This window comes from Solanum stenotomum, chromosome 6, assembly GCF_019186545.1.
Source record: "Solanum stenotomum isolate F172 chromosome 6, ASM1918654v1, whole genome shotgun sequence".
In the NCBI taxonomy this organism is placed as follows: Eukaryota; Viridiplantae; Streptophyta; class Magnoliopsida; order Solanales; family Solanaceae; genus Solanum; species Solanum stenotomum.
Genome location: NC_064287.1, coordinates 54,742,341 through 54,766,974, shown reverse-complemented (window position 1 = coordinate 54,766,974; position 24,634 = coordinate 54,742,341). Strand labels below are relative to the sequence as shown.

The following is a 24,634-nucleotide window of genomic DNA, read 5'->3' as shown; positions in this document are numbered from 1 at the left end:
TCACCAGTCATTCAACTAATACATCATATATAAGTTTCTTGGTCTTCCCAACGGCATCAGCTGATAAAAATCCTTCAAATCTGTAAAGGAAATTAGTCAATTAGTTGCATAAAAAAATAAATCATTCAAGAAAATCTTAATTTCACAGCGCAACTGATGCTATTTCAGGACACTGTGGGAGTGGTCTCCGTGATGTACAAAATAAGATAAGCGTGATTCAGATATGTAAGGAGGAGAGCTGATTAGGCAACACATTTAAAGCTTACGGAGGACATCACCCTAGAGAACATGGAACCCGAGGATTAAGTTAGAAGGTTAGTAGGTAGATTTTTTTTTGCTCAATATTATTTTTATTTCTCTTCTCTATTATCTTATTACTTACATGACTTCTTCATTAATGTATTTCATTCAAACCTGCTTCCAAATGCTTTACAAAATGATTTATTATTACATGACTTCTTCTCAAAACGGAGGGAGTACTTAACAAGCTAGTTTATAAATAAAACATGTTGAAACTTCAGTTGCATTGGATCAACAACATACCTGATAAGTAATTCGAGACCGAGTGTTGGAGCATTGCTGATCTATTCTGTGGATTATGACCTCAAAATCAGAAAATCCCATGTCTTCAACTTGCATTTCCTTGATGACCATAGCAGAGTCGGCGAGTGATTCTTTGCATGACTCTACCTCAATGGATTTCAGGGAAGGCATGTATCCGAAGCAAGAAGGGATCACCTCAAGATATCGACATCTTTTCAATACCAAGTGTTCAAGGCATGGAAATGCATCATCTGAGACATCCCATTCTGAAAAAGATAGATTTTCTAGTTTCAAGAATTTGAGTTTGCTGAACTGCTCATCATTCACTTTCCACGTATTGGAACTAATGGTAACTCCTAGCAGTTTGAGTACCTCGAGATTTGAAAGAGTTGTGACTTCATTGAGGTGAATGCTAAAATTGGACAGTGTCAATTTCTTGAGGTGTGACGGGAGCTTCAGCTGATCGACTGATGTCAATGCAGCACCAGAAGACATCTTGAGAATTTCGAGCATTGTAAGATTGTTAAATGCAGTAAATGAGCCATCAAATGCAGAAACTTCACATGTCAGTCTCCGAAGATTTGGTGTCTTTGCCAATATCTTATCAGCACTTTCCGCACAAGAAAAATATACTGAGGAAAGAGTTTGCAAATCATCCATTTTCGAAGGGCTTACTAAGAATTCCTGTTCATTCTGCATAGTGAAAAATGCTTGGTCGTTTATTTGCAGATGCCGCAACTTAACCATCTTCCAAATGGTTTCCGATAGTGATATTTGTCCTCTAGTTCCTTGAACTATCAAAGTTTCAAGGTTCCAAAGATTGGCTGGGAGGGATAATGTATCATTGTCGGTCCGAAAAGTAACATACCTCAAAAGGATCAATTCTTGTGGGAAAGAATCAATGACAGTGAATTCAAAGTCTAACACCCTCAGAAACTTGAACCTTTTAAGAATGTTTGATGTGTGGTGTATTGAAGAGAATGTAGTTCTTCTGGACTCCCTGAACTGGAAAGATTTCAAATTGGAGAAACACAAACACCATTTTGCAAGATCATCACACTGAGAATGAAGAGATAAGTGACGTGAAGTATTGCATTTTGGAGGGAAGAATTGAGTAGGATCGGAACCTGCATCCCTGTTAACGGAGAGATATGTATGATCAGATGAAGCCTTAAAGATGAATAGATTGAAAGAAAAATATTGAAGGTTTTGATTACCCATTTATCCTTTGTAAAATGTTCTCCAACTTGGCTTTCTTCCTGCAAACTTCATGCACCAGGTCATGAATGCGACATGTCTTGATCCTTCCATCAGAACTCCTTTTATCAATCATCACAAGGTTTCTCCCAACAAGATTCTCCAAGTAATTTTCTGCGATTTCCTCCAAAGTCTTCCCTGTATGAGGTTTTATGAAGCCTTCCGCTATCCACAACCATGTTAACTTTGAGACTTGAATCTCTCCATCCTCTGGGAATACTCCCAAATACAGAAAGCATGGTTTCAAATAGGGTGGTAAATTCTGATAACTCAGATCAAGAGTGCCCTCCATCTGATCCTGAATGTTTGTACCTAAATTTGTTGCCATTTGTTCCCAACAATGTTTTTCCTTCTTCATTTTTGTGAGAATACCAGCTACCAGAATAATTGAAATAGGAAGTCCGCCGCACTTTCTTACAATTTCTTGGCTGACATCTCTTAGGATAAGAGGACCACTTTCATTGTTGAACACCTTTTTGTTTAACAACATCCAACTTTCATCACTGTTGAGAAATGGAAGCTTATGGGGATCACTATCATGTTTAGCATGAGAGGCGACCCCATAATGCCGAGTTGTCAGAATAATTCTACTTCCATTGTTATCTTCAGGGAAGCACAACTTCAGATCATCCCATGCACTAGTTTCCCAGACATCATCAATGAGGAGAAGGTATCTCTTGCACATTAAAAGTTTGCGAAGCTTATCTGCCAATTCATTTTCAGTCTCTCTTCTAAGTTTAGCTCTTTCATCAGTAATATCATGTAGAATGGCTAGTAATAAGTCCTTCCGCGTATATTCTTGAGAGACACAGCAATGAGCATGGATGTCAAAATAAGAGACAACTGACTTATCAGAATATAGCTTGTTGGCCAGAGTTGTCTTGCCTAATCCAGCCATTCCAACTATTGCGATTACATCAAGGTGTGATGATCCTCCTTTTAGTTTGCCTATCAGTTCATCCTTCACATCCTCAAAGCCTATGATTTCTTCATTGATCCTTCGTGTATTAGCGAATTGTAATGAAGCAACACCAAAGATCCGAACGAATCCCTTGAGAACCAACTGCACAAATGAAGTTAGCTTGTTTGGAGATGACAGTATCTCATTATGAATCTCTGCTACCTCTGCCATGAGCATTCTAATATCCTCTCCAATGTTCAAGATCCAGATAAAAATACACCAGTCAGGGACATCTTTTTTCTTACAAGCATCAACCATATGTTCTACCTCATACACCAAACGAGTAGTCTTCGTTGCAAAATGTTGAAGTCCGTCTTGCTGTTCTACGACAGCTTGAAAGAACTTGAGTTCTTTCTGAATTATCGGAAGTTGGCTCTTAACTGAATCAACTGAATTTGAATACATGCTCAGAAACTTCTCCCTGTTGTCTAAAATGAAATCAGCAGACCCCACTCTGTCAATTCCAGGTAAGTTGAACTGGAGGAGGAATTTCTTTCTAGCGATGAGGTAGATCACACCTTGCATACTTTGGATTTTTCCCCTGAAATCAAGATTCTCATTATCATCATTTAATGAGAAAACCAGAAGTCCTGCATCAACAATCGCAGAGTCTATTTCTTGAAGATGATATTCAAGGACCTGTGTTGGTAGATTGACTAGAATGGCTCCGAAGAAGTTGAGCGTCTCCTGAAGTTCTGCCTTTATTGCAATGCAATTACTAGAGACTGGTAGTTCTTTTAAAGTGTGTCGAAGAGACTCCAGAAACCCAACTTCACAATTGAATACATACTTAACATTGATAACCGGATACCATTGTGACTGAACCAAATTTAGAGCTTGCAGGATATGAATATAGAACTTGCATATGCTTGGCTGAATAGGCTGGATTTTGCTCTGCAGAAGATCAGAAAGCAAAGGATCCTCTTCGTTCGGAGCTGTTTCTTGGTACATGTATTCATTGCTCTGAAGATACAACCACGTAGTCATAGTTGTTTGCCAGGCCACTTGTACAGCATGAGTGAACAAAGCATGTTGGACCTGAGTCTCTATGCATCTATCTGAAACAAAGCAGACAACTAGAGAGGAAATTCAACCCCTTCAAAACCATTTCTTTTTGAACCATGCTTCGTCCCCCAATACAAAGTGGTGAACTTGGATCATCAAATTTCAGTAAATTACTGATAGTATCAGCAACAATGTCAATGAATTTCATAACAAAACCGGGAATCACAATACCATCCTCATTGGCTAAAACTTGACATGATATTTTGGGAACGGGGAAATTAGCCTTTATGATTTCCAACTTAGTCTGCTGAAACTCATATTGCAAGTGGCAGAAACAGTCATAAAATTGTTGACTCCACGGACTTACTTGCGTACTGTACATCTGGATGAGTTCATCTCCAGCACCGTGGAACAATGCTCGGACTTTTCCCCAGCTGACATGTGGTTCATCTTCGAAGATATGCAATTCGATAATGATACTCAGGAACTTGAAATCCCTTTTAAGGAACCTCAGTCTATCTAACAAAGACATATGTTCTTCTGAAGTTTCAAGGAAATCAGACACTTTTGATTTGAATTCCTCCAAATACATACGGAATGGTCCCCAATACTCTTCAATATGTTGCAGAACGCTAAGGGTATCAAGTTCCTGTGCAAACAGATATTCAACTAACAATGTATAGAATGAATTGCATTCATCTTCCATCCGCTGCAGAGTTTCAGATAAATGAGATACTATTGGCAGGTACTTGGCTGAAAACAAAAGGTCTTTCTCTTCAATCCTCTGCAGTGTGTCAAGGGGACGAGACTCCTTGGAAAAATGAAATCCCTGTAAAAACATATTGAACGAATGGCTTGCCTGTACAAAACGCTGGAGAGTTGTCAGGATATTGTAAGGTTCCTCTGTGAACATATTGTAATCGAATGAATACCATTGGTCTTCAATCCGACTCAGATGGTTGTTGTCCGAGCACATACGGAATGAACCCCATTTCTCTTCAACCCACTGCAGAGTGTCTAGGAAATGATATAACTTTGACTGATGTTCGTCTACATCTTTTTCGATTTTCAGCAGAATTTGGATGAAATGAGCATCGCCTCGACGCAGCAATTGTTTTTCAACATACTTCACTGTGTCAAGGGGATGTGATATGTTCATAGACATGTACAAATCTCTCCTCTTCTTTCTGCAGATTATGCGATAAGAGCAACTGAACAAAGTAATTAAAGGAAAACTACAACTCTTCACAGGCTTCTCTTTCTTTTGTTTTGAACTTCTCTTTGTTTAGAAAACTTTGTTAACTGGACCTAACTGGTCTCAATCTGTCATCTTACTACTCCATCCGTTTCAAAAAGACAAACAAGCTAAAGGGAGGGAGTAATAGTTAGCCTAATTTGACCTAGTCTCATTTTGGCCTTCAAGTTTGACTAAGGGTGTGTTTGGTATGTAGAAAAACATTAAGTAAGACAAACAAACTAAAACGGAGGGAGTAATAGCTACGCCTAATTTGACCAAGTATCATTTTGGCCTTCAAGTTTGACTAAGGGTGTGTTTGGTACGTAGGAAAATATTTTCTGGAAAATGTTTTCAAATTTTCCCATGTTTTGTTGGCTTAAATATTTTATACTATGAGTCGTTTCCTAATTCGAGAGTCAGGGTCGGGTCCTAGATCGATTATCGGGTCAGATATTATTTTCCTAAAGAGTATTTTCTAGTCTCAAGCCAATAATAAAAGATAATTTTTGGAAAATATTTTTCATTCACCAACCAAACATTAAAAAATATTTTCTCTACTTTTCAACCAAAAATGAGAAAATAAGTTAGAAATCCACTTATTTTCCAAGAAAACATTTTACATGGAAAACATTCTCTATCATACCAAACACACCCTAAGTGATTGTGGTCCTCAATGAATTTCTATAATTTTTTAATTGTTTAGTTGCTTCAAGGCATATTCGTTAGCTTGTCTCATATAGCTAGGTTAGCAAAAAAAGTACTTGTAAATAATGCAGTTATAAGTACAAAAGAAGTCAAATATATTCAAGATCCAATCTCAAATATGAAAGTTGAAACCATCACTAATTCAAAATCTTCTCTGTGCCCTCTATTTGCTTCATAAGGTTGTTTCAGACCATCCAAAATATGAACAACATCATTTCAAGAAATTGACAGCAATTACTACTAGTTTAGCAAAATGTAAAATGCAAGAACAACACTCCATTATCGTACATCATTTGAACTTATGCTATTTCAGACGAACTTTTTCTTCTGATAATATAATTCATTCTGTGTCAACGTTCTAAGAATAATCTTTCTTTACAAGACATACTTTCAAACTTGTTGTTATTGGACTTCTGCTAATGCTGAAGAGATCGTCAAGGCTTCTAATACAGGCAAACTTTCTTCATTTGAGGCTTCCATTCTATATGATTTACAGCTGAAGTAAAAAACAGTACTCATCATGGAGTCAATAAGCATCACAAAAGAGTATAATATTACCAGAAGAGGCCCTTCCCATATTCTTGAAGATCCATCTTCATAGCTTATTATCTTCACTCTATGCTCAAACAATCCCTCCACAAATGTCATCCCAATAGTCGATCCCAGAAATATCAATAGCCCAACTTGTGTCTGCCCCTTGATGAGGGAACTAGACCTCAGCAACGCCTCCGGTCCAGAGTCATCCTCCAAAACAGATATCACAATAGCAATATTGCAAATTATCATAGCATTTGCTAAAATTATAGAGAATATAATCCCAACTATCATCGCGGGGTACAAAATTAAGTCTGGAGGGAACCCCATTACAGAGAAGGCACTGCTGACAGCCACGAGAAGTACAAGAAACAACACGAGACAACCAGTAATCACCATACACACCCACATATAAGTCACCACGATACGTTTCCAAATCTTGGTGACAATGATATAAAACTTTTTAGAATCGAAATTCTTCCTCGAGTAAGTACAATCAACAGAGTACACTATAGCAGCTTTAGACAAAAGCAACAAACTAACATATAACGGAAAACACATAACAGCTGAAATCACCATTTCAGAGAACTTTTGACACGACTGATTGATAAAAGGCTTAAGTGGAAGCCCACTCGATTTAGCCAAAAACAACAATCTTATCATTAATTTCTTCACAACGTACTGATCAACTAAGACATTAGATAACAGAACAGCAGAAACAGGGCAAATTAACAATGCAGCAATTGACAAAAAACCGATAGGATTATACCGAAGAATCGTTACAGTTTCCTTCAAAATCTCCAACGCATCCATAGAATGAAAATGCCTATCTTCCAATTCGGAATCTTCAAAATCTGGATCATCATTTTTATCTTTCTCCAATGAAATTGATTTCAATNTTTCTTCACAACGTACTGATCAACTAACACATTAGATAACAGAACAGCAGAAACAGGGCATATTAACAATGCAGCAATTGACAAAAAACCAATAGGATTATACCGAAGAATCGTTACAGTTTCCTTCAAAATCTCCAACGCATCCATAGAATAAAAATGCCTATCTTCCAATTCGGAATCTTCAAAATCTGGATCATCATTTTTATCTCTCTCCAATGAAACTGATTTCAATCTCGGACTCAATCCAGTCAAATTCGCAGCTTCCATTTCTCACCAAATTACCTAATTTCCCCTCAAAACACAAAAACTAGAATCTGAAATCACATTTCAGATCTGCATATCTTCAGCTCAAAACTCAAAAATTGAATGAATAACATTACACGCAGAGTCTGATCCAACAAGACGGGCAATGGATGCACTATGTATATATTTTTCAGTAGATTCAATCAAGCGGCTCTGCTTTGTAAAAACGAGTAGTTGCACGCGAAAAACCAGAGACTCAAATGAAAAAGGAAGTGAAAAATGTGATCAATGTCCGAGAAATGATTAAAAGAACAAGACGAAGAATGTGCTAAGTATTATTCATGAAGTAAAAGGAGAATAACGTGAATGAAGAGGAAGAAGATTCAAAAAAAGTGAAAGTGAGATTATAAAAAGAGTAAAAATAATTTGGACTTTGGATTATGGGAATTACGTAAAAAGGCAACAATATATGGTAACAGAATGCGTACGCCAAGCGCCCCTAATTACATTTATTACAATTTGACTATGCATGCATGAAACACGTACGATGATCCCAATATTATTATTATTATTATTTGGCGGAATTATGTTCTTAAGCACGTAGATAAGTTCACCATTTAAAAGTATGTAAATTTTTTTAAAAAATTATATGTTTTAGCATCAATAAGTCGTAAAATCTCATACATGTTTCAATTAATGTGTATTATATATTAAAGGAAGAGATGAATTTCATGTATTTAATTTATTTAGGTGATAGACGGGTACAAAAACTTTACGAAAAATATGAATCGGAAGTGTGTAATATGAATAATTTATCATGTATTTAGGTAAAAAAATACTTTTAGATCTTGTGATTATAAATTAAAGATATTTAGAACGTTCCAAAATGTTCTATGAGCTTATGGTCTTAAACTGTAATTTGAAAAGTTAAAATAAACAATTTTTCAAAAAAAAAAGACATTTTAAAAAAACTAATAAAGAAAGTAAGACAACGGATAAATATATTTTGGGTATTTTTGTCATTTAGCCAAGTTATGAAATGTACTTTGTAAGGAAAATTAGTGAAGTCTACAAATATTTATTTTTTTTAAATAGTGAAGTCCACAAAAGAGGCTACGCATTTATAAATTTTTTTCTTAAAGAAAAGTCAATATAATCATATGCTACACTACAAATTAAAATTGAGGAGCTACCAATTAAGGACAACCTATTAAAAGAAGAAATAGCAATAAGAAAGTTTTACACCTCAAATATTTATTCAAATACTGTGTTTTCATCGAATTAATATATGCATAATATCAAAAAGGAAATTAATTAAATTTCAAAATGTATGAATGTATGTTTTATGCTCAGTAATATAAATCAAACGACTAGTATATTGTCAAAAAGTAAATTAATTAAATTCCAAAATGAAGGTATGTTTTGTGGTCAATAATATATAAAAAATTAAACCGACTAGTATATTATCAAAAAGAAAAGTCATTGGTTCATAACTAATCTTGAACTCATACTAAGAAGATCAAGTAGTCAACTTCACAAAATTGAACTCATAATACAAATAAAAATAAAATTTACCTAGAAACTTGAAAAAAAAAAATACTTGGAACTTATGACTTTCTTTGTACACAATATTCTAAATAGTAACAAGCAATCTCAATTATTCTATCACATCTTTTTTCTGCGATGTTAAACAAAAGCGAAAAGAAAGAACAAGTGCAACCATTGAACAGGAAATGGAACAGAGAAGAACTTTATTTTGCTTGAACTTAGCTCTATTCTTTTACCGCAAACACTTAGAATTATATATAAAATAAGCTTAAATTCTAACCCCCTACAATAACTCCAACAAATAAGACTCCTACCCTAATAAACAACTAACATGATCATCATTCCTAAAATATAGAAATTGTTATTTGACTCGTAAACAACAGAAGTAAAATAGTAAAAGAAAACTCTAAGATTGGCACTAATTTTTAACAGGGTGATCATATATTAACATCACAACTTGGTCAAATGAGAAACTTCCAATGCCACTGATGAAAATTATTTATTTGAATATTTCTTACAGTTATAAATAGTAAAAAAAATAAAAAAAATCTACATTTTTGCGGCGTAACATGCTCATAACAAGTAGTAGTATTTGTTTTCCTTCAATTTTGATTTCACATCAATCATCATCTTCTTCTTCATCATTAATGTCTTCTTCTACAGAAAATGGTAATGGTATCCCCTTATGGAGAGAGATCCTAAAATTATCCACTCTCATAAACAAAGCTAATTCAGAACATTTTGATGTCCTTACAATCTTCTTTCTCTTGCCCTTTCTTTTCACTCCCACCGTATATCCTTCTTTCCACCTCGCTCTCTTTCATCCCGACTATCATTTCAACAACAAACTTATTCAGTTCGAAATTTCCCTCTCCAATTTTGAAATTATCGCACTCATAATATGCACTCTCTATTTTACCCTGTTTTTCCTCTGTGCCGTAGCCACATTTACATACAGCGCTGTTCAAGCATCCTATCGTAGACCCATCAACCTTGTTTCCTCTATTAAATCTATCAGATATTCCTTTTTCCGTCTTCTCTCCACCTTTATCATTTCTCATACCATTCTCATTTCAATCACTCTCATTTTTGCGTTAGTTTTAGCCCTCTTATCCCAAATTTTGGAACTTAAATACGATCTAAATCACTTGATTATTTTCGCGTTAATTGTACTCGTACCAATTCTGGTTTGGCTACAGGTAAACTGGTCATTAGCTTATGTGGTAGCAGTGGTTGAATCAAAACAGGGCTACGAGACACTAAGGAGAAGCGCGTATTTAGTGAAAGGGGTGGGGGTGAGATCAATTGTTTTATCGATGGTGCTATTTTACGGGCTTGTGGTGGGAGGAATGGTGGTTGGTGGTTCAATGCTTTTTTTCATAATGTGTACATCTGATCAGTGGATCATCTCAGCGGTGATATTGCCCATATTAGTGATTTCAGTAGTGATATCATATAAGACCATGAATCAGTATCTAGTCGGAAACGCTGTCTTGTATATGTATTGCAACGACTTCAATGGCGAAAAATTTCCCTTGGAGATTGGAGACAACGAATGTAGCGATGAGTATCAATCTCTCAACACGGTGTGATATTTTTCGCGAAAAACATTTGAACAATAAATTCTTCAATCATATCAAAGGAATTCAACAGTTTCGATATATTGTTGTAAAAAGTATTCGTTTGACATTATTTGTATAGTATATCTTGTTTACGAAGGAAATTCAGTTGAAACCCCTTATCATGTCAACACACTCGACTTGTTGAAACTTTGGCATGTAACTTGAACAAATATTTTGTCCTAGCTGATTTATCTCCCTTTTTTTTTCTTTCAAAACTATAGTTTATGTTAGGATTTTTCTACTACAATTACTGAGAGAAATAATTTAACAAAAAGATTAGTTCGAGCTTTGGGAATGAGATTTCCTTTGATAAAAAGTGTTAAAACACGGCATAATACATATATTGGCCCCTAAACTTGGCTTCAAATTTTAACTTTGACCTCCAACTTTCATAATGCACAAATAGACACTTTAACTATCCTACCTTTAAATAAATAAACACGCGATTTTTGGAGCCAAAAGCGTGAAATGCAAGCGTTGCCACGTGTATTAGTGACCCACTCAATGGCTGCCAACTATTCAATGCATGTGGGCCCGTTTTCCTGTCTACTTGACACTTTTTCAATTTGCCATGCATTTATTTTAATGGATATGGACCCCACCTCACTAATTTCACTCCCTTCTCTTTATTTTTGCCTCACAACTTCTTCCTTCACTTTCATTTTGTGGTAAATTAATATTTGAAAATGTCAATTATTCAATTTATAATTTATTTGTCTTATTTCTTTTTTTAATTTATGTGTATTCAAAGATTACATTTAAGATACTATAAATTATTAGACTTAATATTTAAAAAAATTTATTACAAATTTGAAAATTACGTAATATACACTATTAATTACAATAATTACTAATTTAAAATATTTTTTCAATCTAATAAGAGCCTACAAACACACTATACGTTATATTTAAAAGTACTATAAATCATAATTAAAATATATTTTTTTTAGAAAATTTTTTGTTGACTCTTGAAATTCTATCGGTGACACATGAATTTGAATAGATGGAACAATATATATTATTGAAAGTTAACAATACTATAAGTTATTCGAAAATGACGTTAATGATTTTTATAAATTATAACAAATTAGCAACTAAAATATTTTTGAAAAAACATACAAAAAATTAGTTGATGAATCAGCCACCACACCGTGGACATGTATGCTTTTTGTGATTACAATTGAGTTTAAGGGTTATTTTGGTCATTTAAGGATTTTTCTTTAAACTTCAAGCTTTATTAATAGTGATGTATTCATTTTAGAGTTAACATGAACATTTACTACCATATAAATATATAAAATTTATTCAAATTTAAAATTTAAAACTATTTATTTAACGTCAATTAAAAATTAACTTTTAAATTAATTATTAGCACGGGCTCTTCATCACTAGTATATAATATAATAAGCGGGAATAGAGAGGACGTTGGGGTCGACACGTGTTCCTTTTTCCTTCTGGACAAAAAAAGACTATACAGGCAGGAGGTCAACCTGTAAAAAAAAAGGGGGACCCATATTTTACTATTGAAGGATGCGTGTTTCTTTTAAATTTCTTTTACCATACTAAATAATTGTATAAAATATTATAAATCACGATAATTAATTACTTAAATATTTAAAAGATATAAAAATATATAAAAGATCTGATTGACTCTTCAAATTTTACCGGTGACGCATAAATTCGGACAAATGAAATAATATATATTATTTGAAAATTTCTTAGAAAGTACTATAAATTACAGTAATTAACAGCTAGAAATATTTCAAAGACAAAAAAAATTGATTGAATCTCAAAAAAAAAATTTAGTACTACACGTGTTCCTTTTTCCTTCTTGCCAAAAAAAAACTTCATTATAATTTTTTTTTGTAATAACAAAATTTTTTATTAAATGTCACTTGCATTTTGCAGTAAACAACAAATAATGCAAAAAAGAGGGGAAAATTGTTGAAAAAAATATAAAAAGGGTTTAATTGTCCTTTCAATGCTTTTTTTACTGTTGACCCCCTGAATTTTTACATCTGACGCGCCTAATTTGAGTGTATTTCACGTATTTTGCCAGGTAGGATCCGAGTGCCTATTTGTGCATTATGAAAGTTGGAGGTCAAAGTTAAAATTTGAAGTCAAGATTATGCCGTTAAAACACCACTGACCTATGTACGACATGAATCTAAATTAATCTGATTAATAGATTTGGATAATGGATGCTTAATGAAAAAGTAGAATTTTTCCATGTTGAAGTCCATTGCTACTATCGTCTTTCCTTTGATAACATCTAGTTAATGGTGAAGAAGAAACAGTCTCATCACTACATCACAACTCATGTTGGTGACAAAAAAAAAATACATTTGTGAATGCTTTATTACGTACTCTTTATTAATAGTTTCCTCGATATAGTACTTAATTAAGCTGAGCACCGATAAAACAAATTTGTAGATCACTTGTAATGTGATGTGATGCGCCAAAATCAAGTATATGTAATTTTGAGTTCCTTATTACAATAAATAAGAATATCCCTTCTTAACGGTATGTGAACATCCATCTCTATTTTACTCTCCATTCTATATATTTGGAGAGTAAAATAGAGAATGTGTTCTCCAAACACTCTCTACTCTTTATTTATAGAGAGGTGAATAGCAGTTCTCCAAGCAATCTCTATTTCACTCTAAATAATAACGAGCATCTCAATTATCCCATCACATCCTTCTTCTATGGTGATCATATATTAACATCACACTTGGTCATATGAGAAAACTTCCAATGCCACTGTTGAAAAATATTTAATTGAATATTTCTTGAGCAACAACAACAACATACCCAGTGGAATCCCACTAGGTGGGGTCTGGGGAGGGTAGAGTGTACGCAGACCTTGCCACTACCTCGTGCGAGGTAGAGAGGCTGTTTCCGGAAGACCCTCAGCTCAGGTACATCAAATCCAAGTAAAAGGCGAGGAAGACAGTGTATATACATACCATCAAATACGAAAGATAACATACAATCAACAAAGGAAGACAATGACATCAATAATCAATGAGGGAAGTGAAACGCAATAAACAACAAAAGGCTATCGATATCACAGACAAGAACTGCAAGTGCAAGACTAGGACTACTACACACGCTAACAACCCCTACCCTTGCAAGGAGAGACAACACGCTAGTCCTACTAACCTTCAACCTTAATACGAGACCTCCACTCCTTCCTATCTAGAGTCATGTCTTCGGTAATGTGAAGCTGAGCAATAAATAGTTAAAGAAAAGTCTCCATTTTCGCATCGTGACATGCTTATAAGAAGTAATACTAAGAAAAGATGCAGCAAGCAAGAGTAGTAGCAACAGTTGTTGTATCTCAATTTTCATCTTCTTCCTCATCGATCTTTAATTTGTTCGTCCTCCAATATTAATGTCTTCTTCTACAGAAAATCGTAGACCCCTATGGAGAGAGATCCTAATATCATCCACCCTCGTAAGAAAACCTAATTCAGTACATTTTCGTGCCCTTTCAATCCTCTTCCTTTGGCCCATCCTTTTCACTCTCAACGTATATCCTTCTTTCCACCTCTCCCACTTTCATCCCGATTACGATTTCACCATTTTCACTCAACTTTCCCTCTCTAATTTTGAAATTATGGCACTTATAATGTGCACTCTGTTTTTGGTCCTGTTTTACCTCTGTACCATAGCCACATTTACATACAGCGCCGTTCAAGCATCCTATGGTAGACCGATCAACCTTGTTTCCTCTATTAAATCTATCAAAAATTCCTTCTTCCCTCTTCTCTCCACCTTTATCATTTCTCATACCATTCTCATTTCAATCACTCTCATTTTCTCCATAGTTTTAGCCCTCTTATTCAGACTAATTCAATTCAAATACAATCTAAATCACTTCATTATTTTCGCGTTAATTGTACTCGTACCAATTCTGGTTTGGCTACAGGTAAACTGGTCATTAGCTTATGTGCTAGCAGTGGTTGAATCAAAACAGGGTTATGAGACACTAAGGAGAAGCGCATATTTAGTGAAGGGGGTCAGATCAATAGCTTTATCGATGGTGCTATTTTACGGGCTTGCGATGGGATGTTCATTGGGTGGTTGTTCCATTTATTTAGTCATCATAGGTAAAGCAAAGGGCGAACAATGGAGCTTCGTAATGGTGATATTGTTGCAGATATTTCAGAGTTTAGAAGGCGCATATGTGATGATGAATCAGTATCTTGTCGGTAACGCTGTGTTGTATACATATTGCAAGGACTTGAATGACCAAAAATTGTCCGGAGACAACGAATTTGGCAGTGAATATGTATCTCTCATGGTGTGATATTTTTCGCAAAGAACATTTGAAACTATGACCCTTTGCCTCCACAATAGAATCTTCAATTATATCAAAGGAATTCAACAGTTTCGATATATTGTACCAAAAAGTATTTGTATAGTATATATCTTTTTTACCAAGGAAATTCAGTTGAATCCTTTTGTCATGTCAACACACTCGACTTGTTGGATGTATTAGGTAGATTGACAAATATTTTATCCTAGCTGATTTATCTCCCTTTGTTTTTTTCCCTTTCAAAACTATAGTTTATGTTAGTATTTCTCTATGGACGAATTTCATGTCATCAGAGAAAATATAATATAATATTTATTGAAAATCACATAGTTCAACATAGTATCTGAGCAGACACAAGTCCTAAGATCGAATCTCATTGACATATCCATATCAAAAAGAATTCTCACATGCTTAGCCCATAAAAAAGAATCAGACCCGCATGAGGTGCTTTTAGATAAGATCATTACACATCATATCATATTATATTATAAGTGGGAAGGTGATTAGTCTAACGTTGGATTATAAAAATTTCCTCCAACTTTTTTATTATCATTATCATATTATTATTATTATTATTATTAATCAATTATTATTCTATAAGTGTGAAGCCATTAAAGTTAAATGACTTTTTAACTCTTCAATAAATCACCATTAAATTTGAATAACTTTTAACTCTTCAAGAAATCACCAATAAATTGAATGACTTTTTAACTCTTCAAAAAATCAGTATACCTATTAAGTCTCTTATAAGCTGTCTTCTAATGACAATATTGTACATTTGAATTTGGTTCAGAGAGCATCAAGCTCTTATCATACGTTCTTTCAAGCATTTCTTTACATTTAGTTTTTTTTTATTTTTTGCTATCATTCAAATTATAATCTTAAATTGATGTTTAAGTGTTTGATCTCTCACATGAAAATATACTGCTAAAATTTTGTTTTATGAACTTATTATGTAATTTTTTAATTTCAGGTATAAATCAGAGGTGATGCTTTTGCAGACCGTTGAATAGAACTTCTAGTAGAAATTGCGCCAATACAAATGAGGTATGCGGCATGTCTCTCCAACAATTTTGTAATTTTTTGCATGAGTAATTTTTAATAAATTTGATTAACATTGGATTATTGTATTTTTAATTAGATTTTAATAATTTAATGCATGTGTATTTTACAAAGTAGAGCCTCCTTGATAGCTTTAGTTTGACAATAAATTATTGAAATTATATTTTGCTTTAGTCTCCTAGATTTTGAGGTAAAAAGGATAACTAATGCTTCTCCCTCAGCAACATCGAGCAAAAGAAATCGAGAAAACCTTGAAGAAGACATATTCTAACAAATGAGGTAATTTAATTTAATATGAAGAGAAAAAAGTCTGAAATATATCCGAATTTTGACCGAAATTGTTGTTACGATATTGAACTTTGGAAAGGACCTTTTACCCCTGCACTATTTAATAGTGTATTTTAAAGGTATATATGTGCCCACGTGGACATCATAAATATTGCATAATTATAAGTATTAATGTGTCCACGTAGGCATATATATACCTTTAAAATACACTATTAAATAGTGCAGGGGGTAAAAGGTCTTTACATAAAGTTTGGTATCGTAACAACAATTTTGGTCAAAGTTGAAGTATTTTTCAGACCATTTTCCCTAATATGAATGAGTACTTAAAAGTCAAATATGAACAACATTAAAATTTATCATTCTAAATATGAAAAAGGAATAAAGAGAAATACATATAACAGAAATTGAATTTGAATATAACATATAAGCAGTAAACGAGATTATTAGTTAGTGGTTAACAATTTTCACTCCCGACATGTTACCAATTCTCAAAAATAAAAAAACACTCATGACTCCATCAATAGTTCCATTTTATAACTCAAAACTATTATAGATAAAATATTTATTATCATAATAATAAATAACAAACGTGTGATGCACGTTACCAGAAACTAGCACACATAAATAAGAACATCCTTTCTTTACCGTATGTGAAGATAAATATTTTTTCCATTCCGTGTTATATAAGCTAAATTTTTAAATAGATTACGTTGAAACTACGGTTTTAAGATAGGGACAAAACATTACTATCTCGACGTGGTGATAAGAAGCAACCTTCAATGCCAACGTGGAAAATTATTATTTTGGAAGCGTGTTGAAAATTATATATTACGTCTTCCATTTCATGTTATTTGTTTTTAAGTTTGTTTTAAAAAAAATGTCTCTTTTTTCTTTTGTTTAACTCTTTAATTTAAATTTTTCAAGTCACAAGTTTAAGACTTAAAAATTAAAGAATATGTTGATATATTCAATAATTCAAAATCATAAGGTTTAAAAGTTTTTTTTTTTACTTTGTTAGACTCTGTGTCAAGTTAAACTCAGACAAACAAATTAAAATAGATTGAATAATTATTATTTTACGCGTGGAAAATTATTTAATTGAATGTTTCTTGACCCTCATAGTTAGACAAAGAAAGAAGAAAAAGTCATTGCTAATAGCCTATATGAATTACAAAAAGTAGTCTTTGCTTCATTTCTCATTTTTCACAGCAATTCTTCATAATGAATACTTCAACAACAGAAAATGGCGGTAGCTTATGGAGTGAAATCATTGAATCAACTAGAACAATATTCAAATCTCATGTTCGCCATTTTCATGCTATTTCAATCCTCTTCCTTTTGCCTATCATTTTCTCTCTAATTTTATATCCTTCTTTCGAACTTGCCATATTTTTCCCTGATTATGATTTCACTAGTTACACTCAACTTCAATTTCCTCAATTTTTCGCAATTTCAAGTTTCGAAATTATTCTACTTGTAGTATATGCTCTGTTTTTGGCCTTCTTTTTCATCTGTGGAGTAGGCACTACTACATATAGCGCGGTTCAAGTGATCTATGATAGACCGATCAACGTCGTTTCATCTATAAAATCTATGAGAAATTCCTTCTTCCCTCTTCTCTCCACCTTCATTGTTTCGCAAACTATTTTCATTTCAATCACTCTTCTTTTCGCCCTAATTTTGGTGTTTGTAGTGCGAATTCTTCAATCTCTTGGACTAATTGAGCTCAAATCAGACTTGAATCGCGTGTTATTTTTGGTTATTTTCTCGTTGATCGTGCTTGTACCGATTCTGATTTGGCTACAGGTGAACTGGTCTTTAGCTTATGTGATAACAGTAGTTGAATCGAAGAAAGGTTACGAGACACTAAGGAGAAGTGCCAAGTTAGTAAAGGGGGAGAGATGTGTAGCTTTGAAGATTCTTATGTATTACGAGATTGCGATTGCATTGATGGTGGTTTGGTGTGCCATGTTTTTAGCCAGAGGCGAACAATGGAGGAGCTTCACGGGGATACTGCTCACTGCGTTTACTTCTGTGATGGGATATTTACTGATGAATCAGTATCTTGTGGCGAACGTGGTGTTATATATGCACTGCAAGGAATTAAACGATGAGAAATTGATGTCGGAAACTGCTGCTGGAGAATACGTTTCCCTGCCTGTTGAAGAAGAGGAGAAGAATCATGATGTTGTGTAGTAATTTGGTTTGTTTTAGTTAGAAAGATTAAAGGTGTGGTACTTTGATATTGTAATTGAAGAGATGTATGAGCCAAATAGTTATATATTGATATGTAAAAATTATGGACATGTTGTGGGAATGCGGTATTGTATGTGTATTGCAAGGCACAGGTGGACCAGGAATTTGACGAAAGGTGTGCAATCTATCTTAGATGTTCCTTGACAAATGAATTATGGTTTGGGGTATCTTGTCAAACATTGTAGTAATTGTTTTAAAAATTTCTTTGCTTAGATGTCTTTCTTTCATCCATATTCGCGGTTTTGTTTGCTACTATTATTGGGTTTTAAAGGCGTGAACAGGAAATGAAGGATTGTGACTCTCATGAAGAGTTGTGATTATGCCGAAGGGTTGTGATCTTTATGAAAGGTTGTGTCATTTCTAAAGAGTTGTGACCATTTGAAAGGTTATGCCTTTTCTCAAAGTGTTGTGACCTTTCTGAAAGGTTGTCTTCTTTCTAAAAGATAGTCTTCTTTCCAAAGGATTGTGACCTTTACCCTTTGTTGGCTATAAATAGAGTAGTTTTCTCTCTTTTTTTTTCTACATCGAATTCTTCCCTTCTTTTGCATACATTTCTTACAAAACAAAATTGATTGATCGTGTCTGTGTGTGTGATTCATTACTGTCATTTTGAGTTCGTTGAAATTATCGAAGTTTGAGGTACCGCTACTTCTTTAATGGTTAATATGTTTTATCTTGGGAAGAATTAATCTGCAACCTCGAGTACTTGAGGGAATTAAATTTCTTAAGGGCACACCGTGAGTTCTGTGGACTTGGATAGTTCTTTGTGTTTTTCTTTTCATCTTTTATTATTTCTGGTTTGCTAATCTGAATACATGAGTTAACAACTATTTCATGTTTTCATTGGATTATCGTAGGTTCATCTAGCAAGTATAATGACATGCGGATATAGATTTTGGGTCGTGACAATAATAAATGTCTTACTTCCGTAATATAACATGATCTATTGTACATAGCAAAACCATTTGGCTCACACAATCTGTTCAATTTATGAAGACAAACCAAATCTTACACGATTTGTAAAGAAATTAAACAGCCTCAAAACTTCAAAGAAACCAGCCACTAGACGATTTGATTAGTCTTTCACCCTTATACCTAAGTCAGACAATCGATTTGCATGTTCAGTATTACTGCAGCCCTCAGGCACGAGAATTTTCTCTCGATTCACCTGCTCAGACATACACCATCTTTCAGTCCCGACAAGTACTACACAATATTATGATTCTTCTCCTCCTCGTCCAATGGCACTGATACATCTTCAAATGACAATTTTTCGCCTTCCAAGTCCTTGCAATACATATACAATACCACATTCAATACAAGAAACTGATTCATTCCCAAAGTTCCGAGCACTGTACACTGCATAACTTGTGATGTAATAGAAAAACTCCGCCAATGATCATCCTTCCCCACACCCAAAAGCACAAAAACGACATTAGATCCAATCACCATTGCTCCCAACGCTAGCCCGTAGAACAAATGTGTCCAGAAAGCTACCCATCTCATCCCTTTCACCAAATACGCACTTCTCCTCAGCGTTTCGAATCCCCATTTGGATTCAACCGCTGCTATCGCATAAGCTAATGACCAGTTCACCTGTAGCCATAGCAGTACTGGTACGATCACGAGAATGAACAAAAACCAGAAGTGATTCGAGTCGTTTTGGAGTTCAATTAAGCCTAGTTTTTTAATAATTTGGAGTAAAACGACTAAGGCAAGGGCGAAAATGATAGAAACTGAAATGAAAATGGTATGTGAAACGATGAAGGTGGAGAGAAGGGGGAAGAAGGAATTTCTGATAGATTTAATCGACGAAATGAGGTTCATCGGTCTATCGTTGTATGCTTGAACGGTGCTATATGTAATTGTGGCTATGGAACAGAGGAAAAACAGGGCAAAAAACAGAGTGCACACCATGGTTACAATAATTTCGAAACTGGAAATGGAAAATTGAGGTTGACGAGTTGAAGTGACGAAATTATAATCGGGATGAAAGAAGGCGAGATAGAAAGAAGGATATACAATTAGAGAGAAAATTATAGGCCACAGGAACATGATTGAAAGTGCATGGAAATGGAGAGAATGAGATCTGAGTACGAGCAAGGTTGAATTTAGGATCTGTCTCCATACAGGGATACAATTTTCTGTAGAATCAAACGACATTGAGTTTGATGATCACCAAAGATTGATGCAGAAGAAGAAGATGAATGCTGGTGAGAAATGGAAATGAAAGAAACAGTAGTAGATATTAGTTCAAAGTAGACTTTTCTTTGACTATTTGTACTTGTATTGGCTCTAAGATACAGTCAAATTAGAGGGACATTTAAAGCTTCTCCTTTTGTGATTTGACCAAGACCAAGTCATGATATTAATAATTGGTCACAAGCCATTCCTCACTATAGTGAAGAAGCATCGAGGAAAGATAATTAAAAAGGACATGTCACAACTCTAGACTATCGATTCTAGATAATAGATTATGAAGGACACGGATTAGGATAGAGGTTAGTTGTGTAGTCAAGAGCTGCCTCATTTAGTCATTAACTTACAATTAAAAAAAAAAAAAAAAAAAAGAGAGAGAAATGCTAGGAACCACATGAGTTGCAGGATAAGCCAAAAGCAAATAATATCTGTGTACTGTTTTCCTTCATTTTTCACACACACCTTGGGCAGCAGCTCCTGCTGAAGCAATTGTAGCAGCTTCTGCACCTCTAGTTGTCGTCTTCTTCTTCTTCTCATTTACCTCCGATGTCTACTCCTACCAAAAATCGTCGCCCACGGGCCACGGGTAGAGATCCTGAAATCAATCCACTGCATAATGAAGTCTCACTCTCTACATTTCCATGGACTTTCAATTCTCTTCCTCTTACCTATCATTTTCACTCTCATCATATATCCTTCTTTCCACCTCGCTCTCTTTCATCCCGACTATAATTTCCACCAACTTGACTCCCATTACCTTCCCCGTTCCAGTTTCGAAATTGTCATACCCATACTATACACTCTCTGTCTGTCCCTCTTTTACCTCTGTGCCGTAGCCACAATTACACACAGCGCTGCTCAAGCATTGTGCGATAAACCGATCAGCCTTCTTTGCTCTGTTAAATCTATTAGAAATTCCTTCTTTCCTCTTCTCTCCACTTTTATCCTTACTAATACCATTCTCATTTCAATTGCTCTGATTTTCGTCCTAGTCGTTGTTTTTCTAGTCCAAACTCTTCGATCTATCGGATTAATTGAACTCAAATACGACCTGAATCACTTTTTATATCTGTGTTTTTTCTCGTTGATAGTGCTTGTACCGATTCTGGTTTGGCTACAGGTGAATTGGTTATTAGCTTATGTGATAGCAGTGCTTGAATCTAAGTCAGGTTTCGAAGCACTGAGGAGAAGTGCGGATTTGTTAAAGGGGAAGAGATGGATAGCTTCGTACGCGATGCTGTATGGCATGCCTTTGATGGGACTGTTGGTGGTTACTCATTCCATTGTTTCAGTCATGGCGGGTGTTGCCCATGGTAGCTTGGTGGCTATAGTGGTGGCTGTGGCAGGATCTTTTATGATGAATCACTATATTTTAGAGAATGTGGCTTTGTACATGTATTGTAAAGACGAATTCTTCAATGGTGAAAAATCGCCATTGGAGATCGGAGACAAGTTCACCGGAGCTAGTGAGTTATGTATCTATGCCAATGGCTGATGAGAAAAATCATGCTATTGTGTAAGTTTGTTTAATTTCTCTTTAAATTGTATTATAAAATTTGGTATGTTTTAATCGTGTGATGCTTGTTTCTTTCCTCTCTCAAAGTCAAGGATCCTTTGGAAACAATCTTTTTTAAGTAATCTGAGTTAGAACCAATATTGTTTTAAGCATATGAATTTGGAAGTACTCTTACCATTGGTACCAAGATATGAATCTTTGAGTGATGAATTGTTTAGTTACTCCGATCTCCAAGGATAATTTTTCACCATTTCAAGTCCGTGCATGGCATATACAACTCAATGTTCCCTAAGATACTCATATGAAAACCTATTTTTGAAATAATGAATAAGTAAAAATGAACCTACTCACATATTCTACTACCCATTCCTCCGTAATGACCTCTTATTGTTATAGAGTGTGGTGAAATTGACGGGATTACTCTACCTTTAATAGTCATGATATATTATTGACTTACCATTTCGAAACTCCATGGAAGGAAAATATATGTTGCCTCCAAACTACTTCAATGTCAAAGATGCACAAGTCATCATCCACGGGAAGAAAGAAAAGCACTAGACTTTATCTAAGTCTTTGATTAACTTCAAGAAGCATTAGACTTCTTTATTTTACTTGTAGGGCTCCACAATTAACTGTCAAACTAAATTCCAAAATATATCTATGTTCTTTCCCTTGAAAAAAGAAAATCAAAATGACTACAATACATAAATCTGGACCCCAAGTGTGGTTGAAGGATTAAGATCTCTTTATTCTTAACCAAAAGTTTCAGGTTCAAATTTTGAAGTATCCTAATGCAAAGCCCTTTCTCCGTTAGATGCGGCATAATTAGTCAAAGAAAAGGCTCCACTGGAGTGTTTGAGCAACATAACTGATAAGAATTATTTTTCAATCCTACTATTAAAAATAATTTTTTGATTGCTTCTTGAGCTAAATAGTCAATGAAAAGGCTTTAGCTGGAACAATTTCTTTCATTTTTCCATTTCACAGCATTCATCATCTTCTTCTTGTTCTTCTTCCATTGTTGCTCGTCATCCATTATCTACCTCCAATGTCGATGGAACTTGATCGCATATGGAACGATATTCAAATATCATTAGATCACATATACAAAGCTAATTCTGATCATTTCAATGTCCTTACAATCCTTTACCTCTTACCTATCTCTTCCTCTCTTATTTTATATCCTTGTTTCCACCTTGCTCTCTTTCATCCAGATTTCGTCACAACCCCGTCTTTTCTTTCCCAATTTCGAAGTTATTGTATTACTAGTCTACGCTCTGTTTCCCGCCCTGTTTTTCTTTTGTGCCGTAGCCACAATTACATACAGCTCCGTTACTCAAGCGTGCCACGATAGATCCATCACCTTCATTTCATCTATTAAATCCATCAGAAATTCCTTTTTCCCTCTTCTCTCCACCTTTATCATTTCTCACACCATTTTCATTTCGATCACTCTTATTTTCGCACTAGTTCTGCTTCTCTTATCCCAAATTCTCCAATCTCTCGGATCAAATCCGACTCAAATCACTTGTTATTTTTTGCGTTTATTGTGGTGTTACCGATCCTGCTATGGCTACAGGTAAACTGGTCATTAGCTTATGTGATAGCAGTGGTTGAATCAAAATCAGGTTTCGAAACACTGAGGAGATCAAGTGCTTATTTGGTAAAAGAGAAGAGATCAGTAGCTTTTCGGATACATTTGAATTTCGGGCTTATGGTGATTGGTTCTAACGTCTTTTTAGCCAGTACTATGCTGTATGGTCTAGTCAAGTCTGGTTGGTGGAGCATTCTGATGGTAATTATACGAACTATATAGATCAAAAATTATTTTTCAAAGATAGATCTTCAACATCTTTAACTAAAATTCTGACTTCGCCACAGGTAATGGCTACTATGATGTGGTGGATACTGGCATCTTCTGGGATTAGAGAGTTACTTATGAAGAATGTGCTTCTGTATATGTACTGCAACGACTTTAATGGCGGAAAATTGACCTTGGAGGAAATCGGAGGCAAGTTTGCAGACGAGTTTGTATATTTGCCCTTAGACGATGAGAAGAATCATGCCATTGTGTAATTTGTTTAATTTCTCTAGGGGCTCTATTTGTTTGTAGTTTGTAGGTTAATTCTTCGTATGATTACTTAGTTAATAGTTATTATCTCAAAAAATTTACATTTTTTCTTGTTTCTAATTTTTTTTAGCAAAGAAAATGACTTAACGAGTTAAATGATTATCTGAAAAATCTACTTCATTTGTTTATATATGCAAAGATTAATAGTAATGAATGTATTGTTGTAAAGTAGTTATTTAATAAGAGAATCCCAAGTTCATAATACATGAATTAGTTATTGAGCATTTTTGTCATTAAATAATTTAGAGCTTCTCTGGATTCAGCATAATACATATTCATGTCCTTTAAATATACTTCAGCTAAC

General features: G+C 34.5%; 6 protein-coding genes and 1 pseudogene across 9 annotated transcripts; 4 read left to right on the top strand and 3 right to left on the bottom strand.

The window, feature by feature from the left end:
- Positions 1–387: 387 nt before the first annotated feature.
- Positions 388–5,065, bottom strand: LOC125866996 (putative late blight resistance protein homolog R1B-23; annotated as a pseudogene).
- Positions 5,066–6,081: 1,016 nt separating this feature from the next.
- Positions 6,082–7,769, bottom strand: LOC125867939 (uncharacterized). The gene is made up of 2 exons (XM_049548526.1): positions 7,308–7,769; positions 6,082–7,077 (listed from the first exon to the last, which is right to left on the bottom strand). The coding sequence occupies exons 1-2, from the start codon at positions 7,406–7,408 to the stop codon at positions 6,111–6,113; spliced, it is 1,068 nt and encodes a 355-aa protein (XP_049404483.1). The 5' UTR covers positions 7,409–7,769; the 3' UTR covers positions 6,082–6,110.
- A 1,780-nt stretch (positions 7,770–9,549) lies between these two features.
- Positions 9,550–10,526, top strand: LOC125869031 (uncharacterized). Its single transcript, XM_049549587.1, has one exon. The coding sequence runs from the start codon at positions 9,580–9,582 to the stop codon at positions 10,522–10,524; it is 945 nt and encodes a 314-aa protein (XP_049405544.1). The 5' UTR covers positions 9,550–9,579; the 3' UTR covers positions 10,525–10,526.
- A 3,369-nt stretch (positions 10,527–13,895) lies between these two features.
- LOC125868931 (uncharacterized) lies at positions 13,896–14,869 on the top strand. Its single transcript, XM_049549495.1, has one exon. It carries the CDS (start codon positions 13,952–13,954, stop codon positions 14,867–14,869), a length of 918 nt encoding a protein of 305 aa, XP_049405452.1. The 5' UTR covers positions 13,896–13,951.
- A 2,499-nt stretch (positions 14,870–17,368) lies between these two features.
- Positions 17,369–18,520, top strand: LOC125868096 (uncharacterized). Its single transcript, XM_049548699.1, has one exon. It carries the CDS (start codon positions 17,450–17,452, stop codon positions 18,422–18,424), a length of 975 nt encoding a protein of 324 aa, XP_049404656.1. The 5' UTR covers positions 17,369–17,449; the 3' UTR covers positions 18,425–18,520.
- Positions 18,521–19,530: 1,010 nt separating this feature from the next.
- Positions 19,531–20,726, bottom strand: LOC125868097 (uncharacterized). The gene has a single exon (XM_049548700.1). It carries the CDS (start codon positions 20,645–20,647, stop codon positions 19,691–19,693), a length of 957 nt encoding a protein of 318 aa, XP_049404657.1. The 5' UTR covers positions 20,648–20,726; the 3' UTR covers positions 19,531–19,690.
- A 304-nt stretch (positions 20,727–21,030) lies between these two features.
- On the top strand, positions 21,031–24,311 carry LOC125868098 (uncharacterized). Of its 4 annotated transcripts, XR_007446702.1 has the most exons (3): positions 21,031–22,199; positions 23,779–23,994; positions 24,081–24,299. XR_007446702.1 is itself a non-coding variant. In XM_049548702.1 (2 exons), the coding sequence occupies exon 1, from the start codon at positions 21,300–21,302 to the stop codon at positions 22,176–22,178; it is 879 nt and encodes a 292-aa protein (XP_049404659.1). In that variant the 5' UTR covers positions 21,031–21,299; the 3' UTR covers positions 22,179–22,199; positions 24,081–24,298. The 4 variants fall into 4 exon arrangements, 3 of the variants coding, with proteins under 3 accessions (XP_049404659.1, XP_049404658.1, XP_049404660.1); XM_049548702.1 differs by lacking the exon at positions 23,779–23,994 and having other exon boundaries at positions 24,081–24,298; XM_049548701.1 differs by lacking the exon at positions 24,081–24,299 and having other exon boundaries at positions 23,828–23,843.
- Positions 24,312–24,634: the final 323 nt, after the last annotated feature.

Coding starts and splice junctions, on each gene's coding strand:
- LOC125867939 (XM_049548526.1), bottom strand. CDS start 7,408: ATGGAAGCTGCGAATTTGACTGGATTGAGTCCGAGATTGAAATCAGTT. Junction 7,078..7,307: donor TTTGAAGATTCCGAATTGGA/AGATAGGCATTT, acceptor AGATTCCGAATT/GGAAGATAGGCATTTTCATT.
- LOC125869031 (XM_049549587.1), top strand. CDS start 9,580: ATGTCTTCTTCTACAGAAAATGGTAATGGTATCCCCTTATGGAGAGAG.
- LOC125868931 (XM_049549495.1), top strand. CDS start 13,952: ATGTCTTCTTCTACAGAAAATCGTAGACCCCTATGGAGAGAGATCCTA.
- LOC125868096 (XM_049548699.1), top strand. CDS start 17,450: ATGAATACTTCAACAACAGAAAATGGCGGTAGCTTATGGAGTGAAATC.
- LOC125868097 (XM_049548700.1), bottom strand. CDS start 20,647: ATGTCGTTTGATTCTACAGAAAATTGTATCCCTGTATGGAGACAGATC.
- LOC125868098 (XM_049548702.1), top strand. CDS start 21,300: ATGAAGTCTCACTCTCTACATTTCCATGGACTTTCAATTCTCTTCCTC.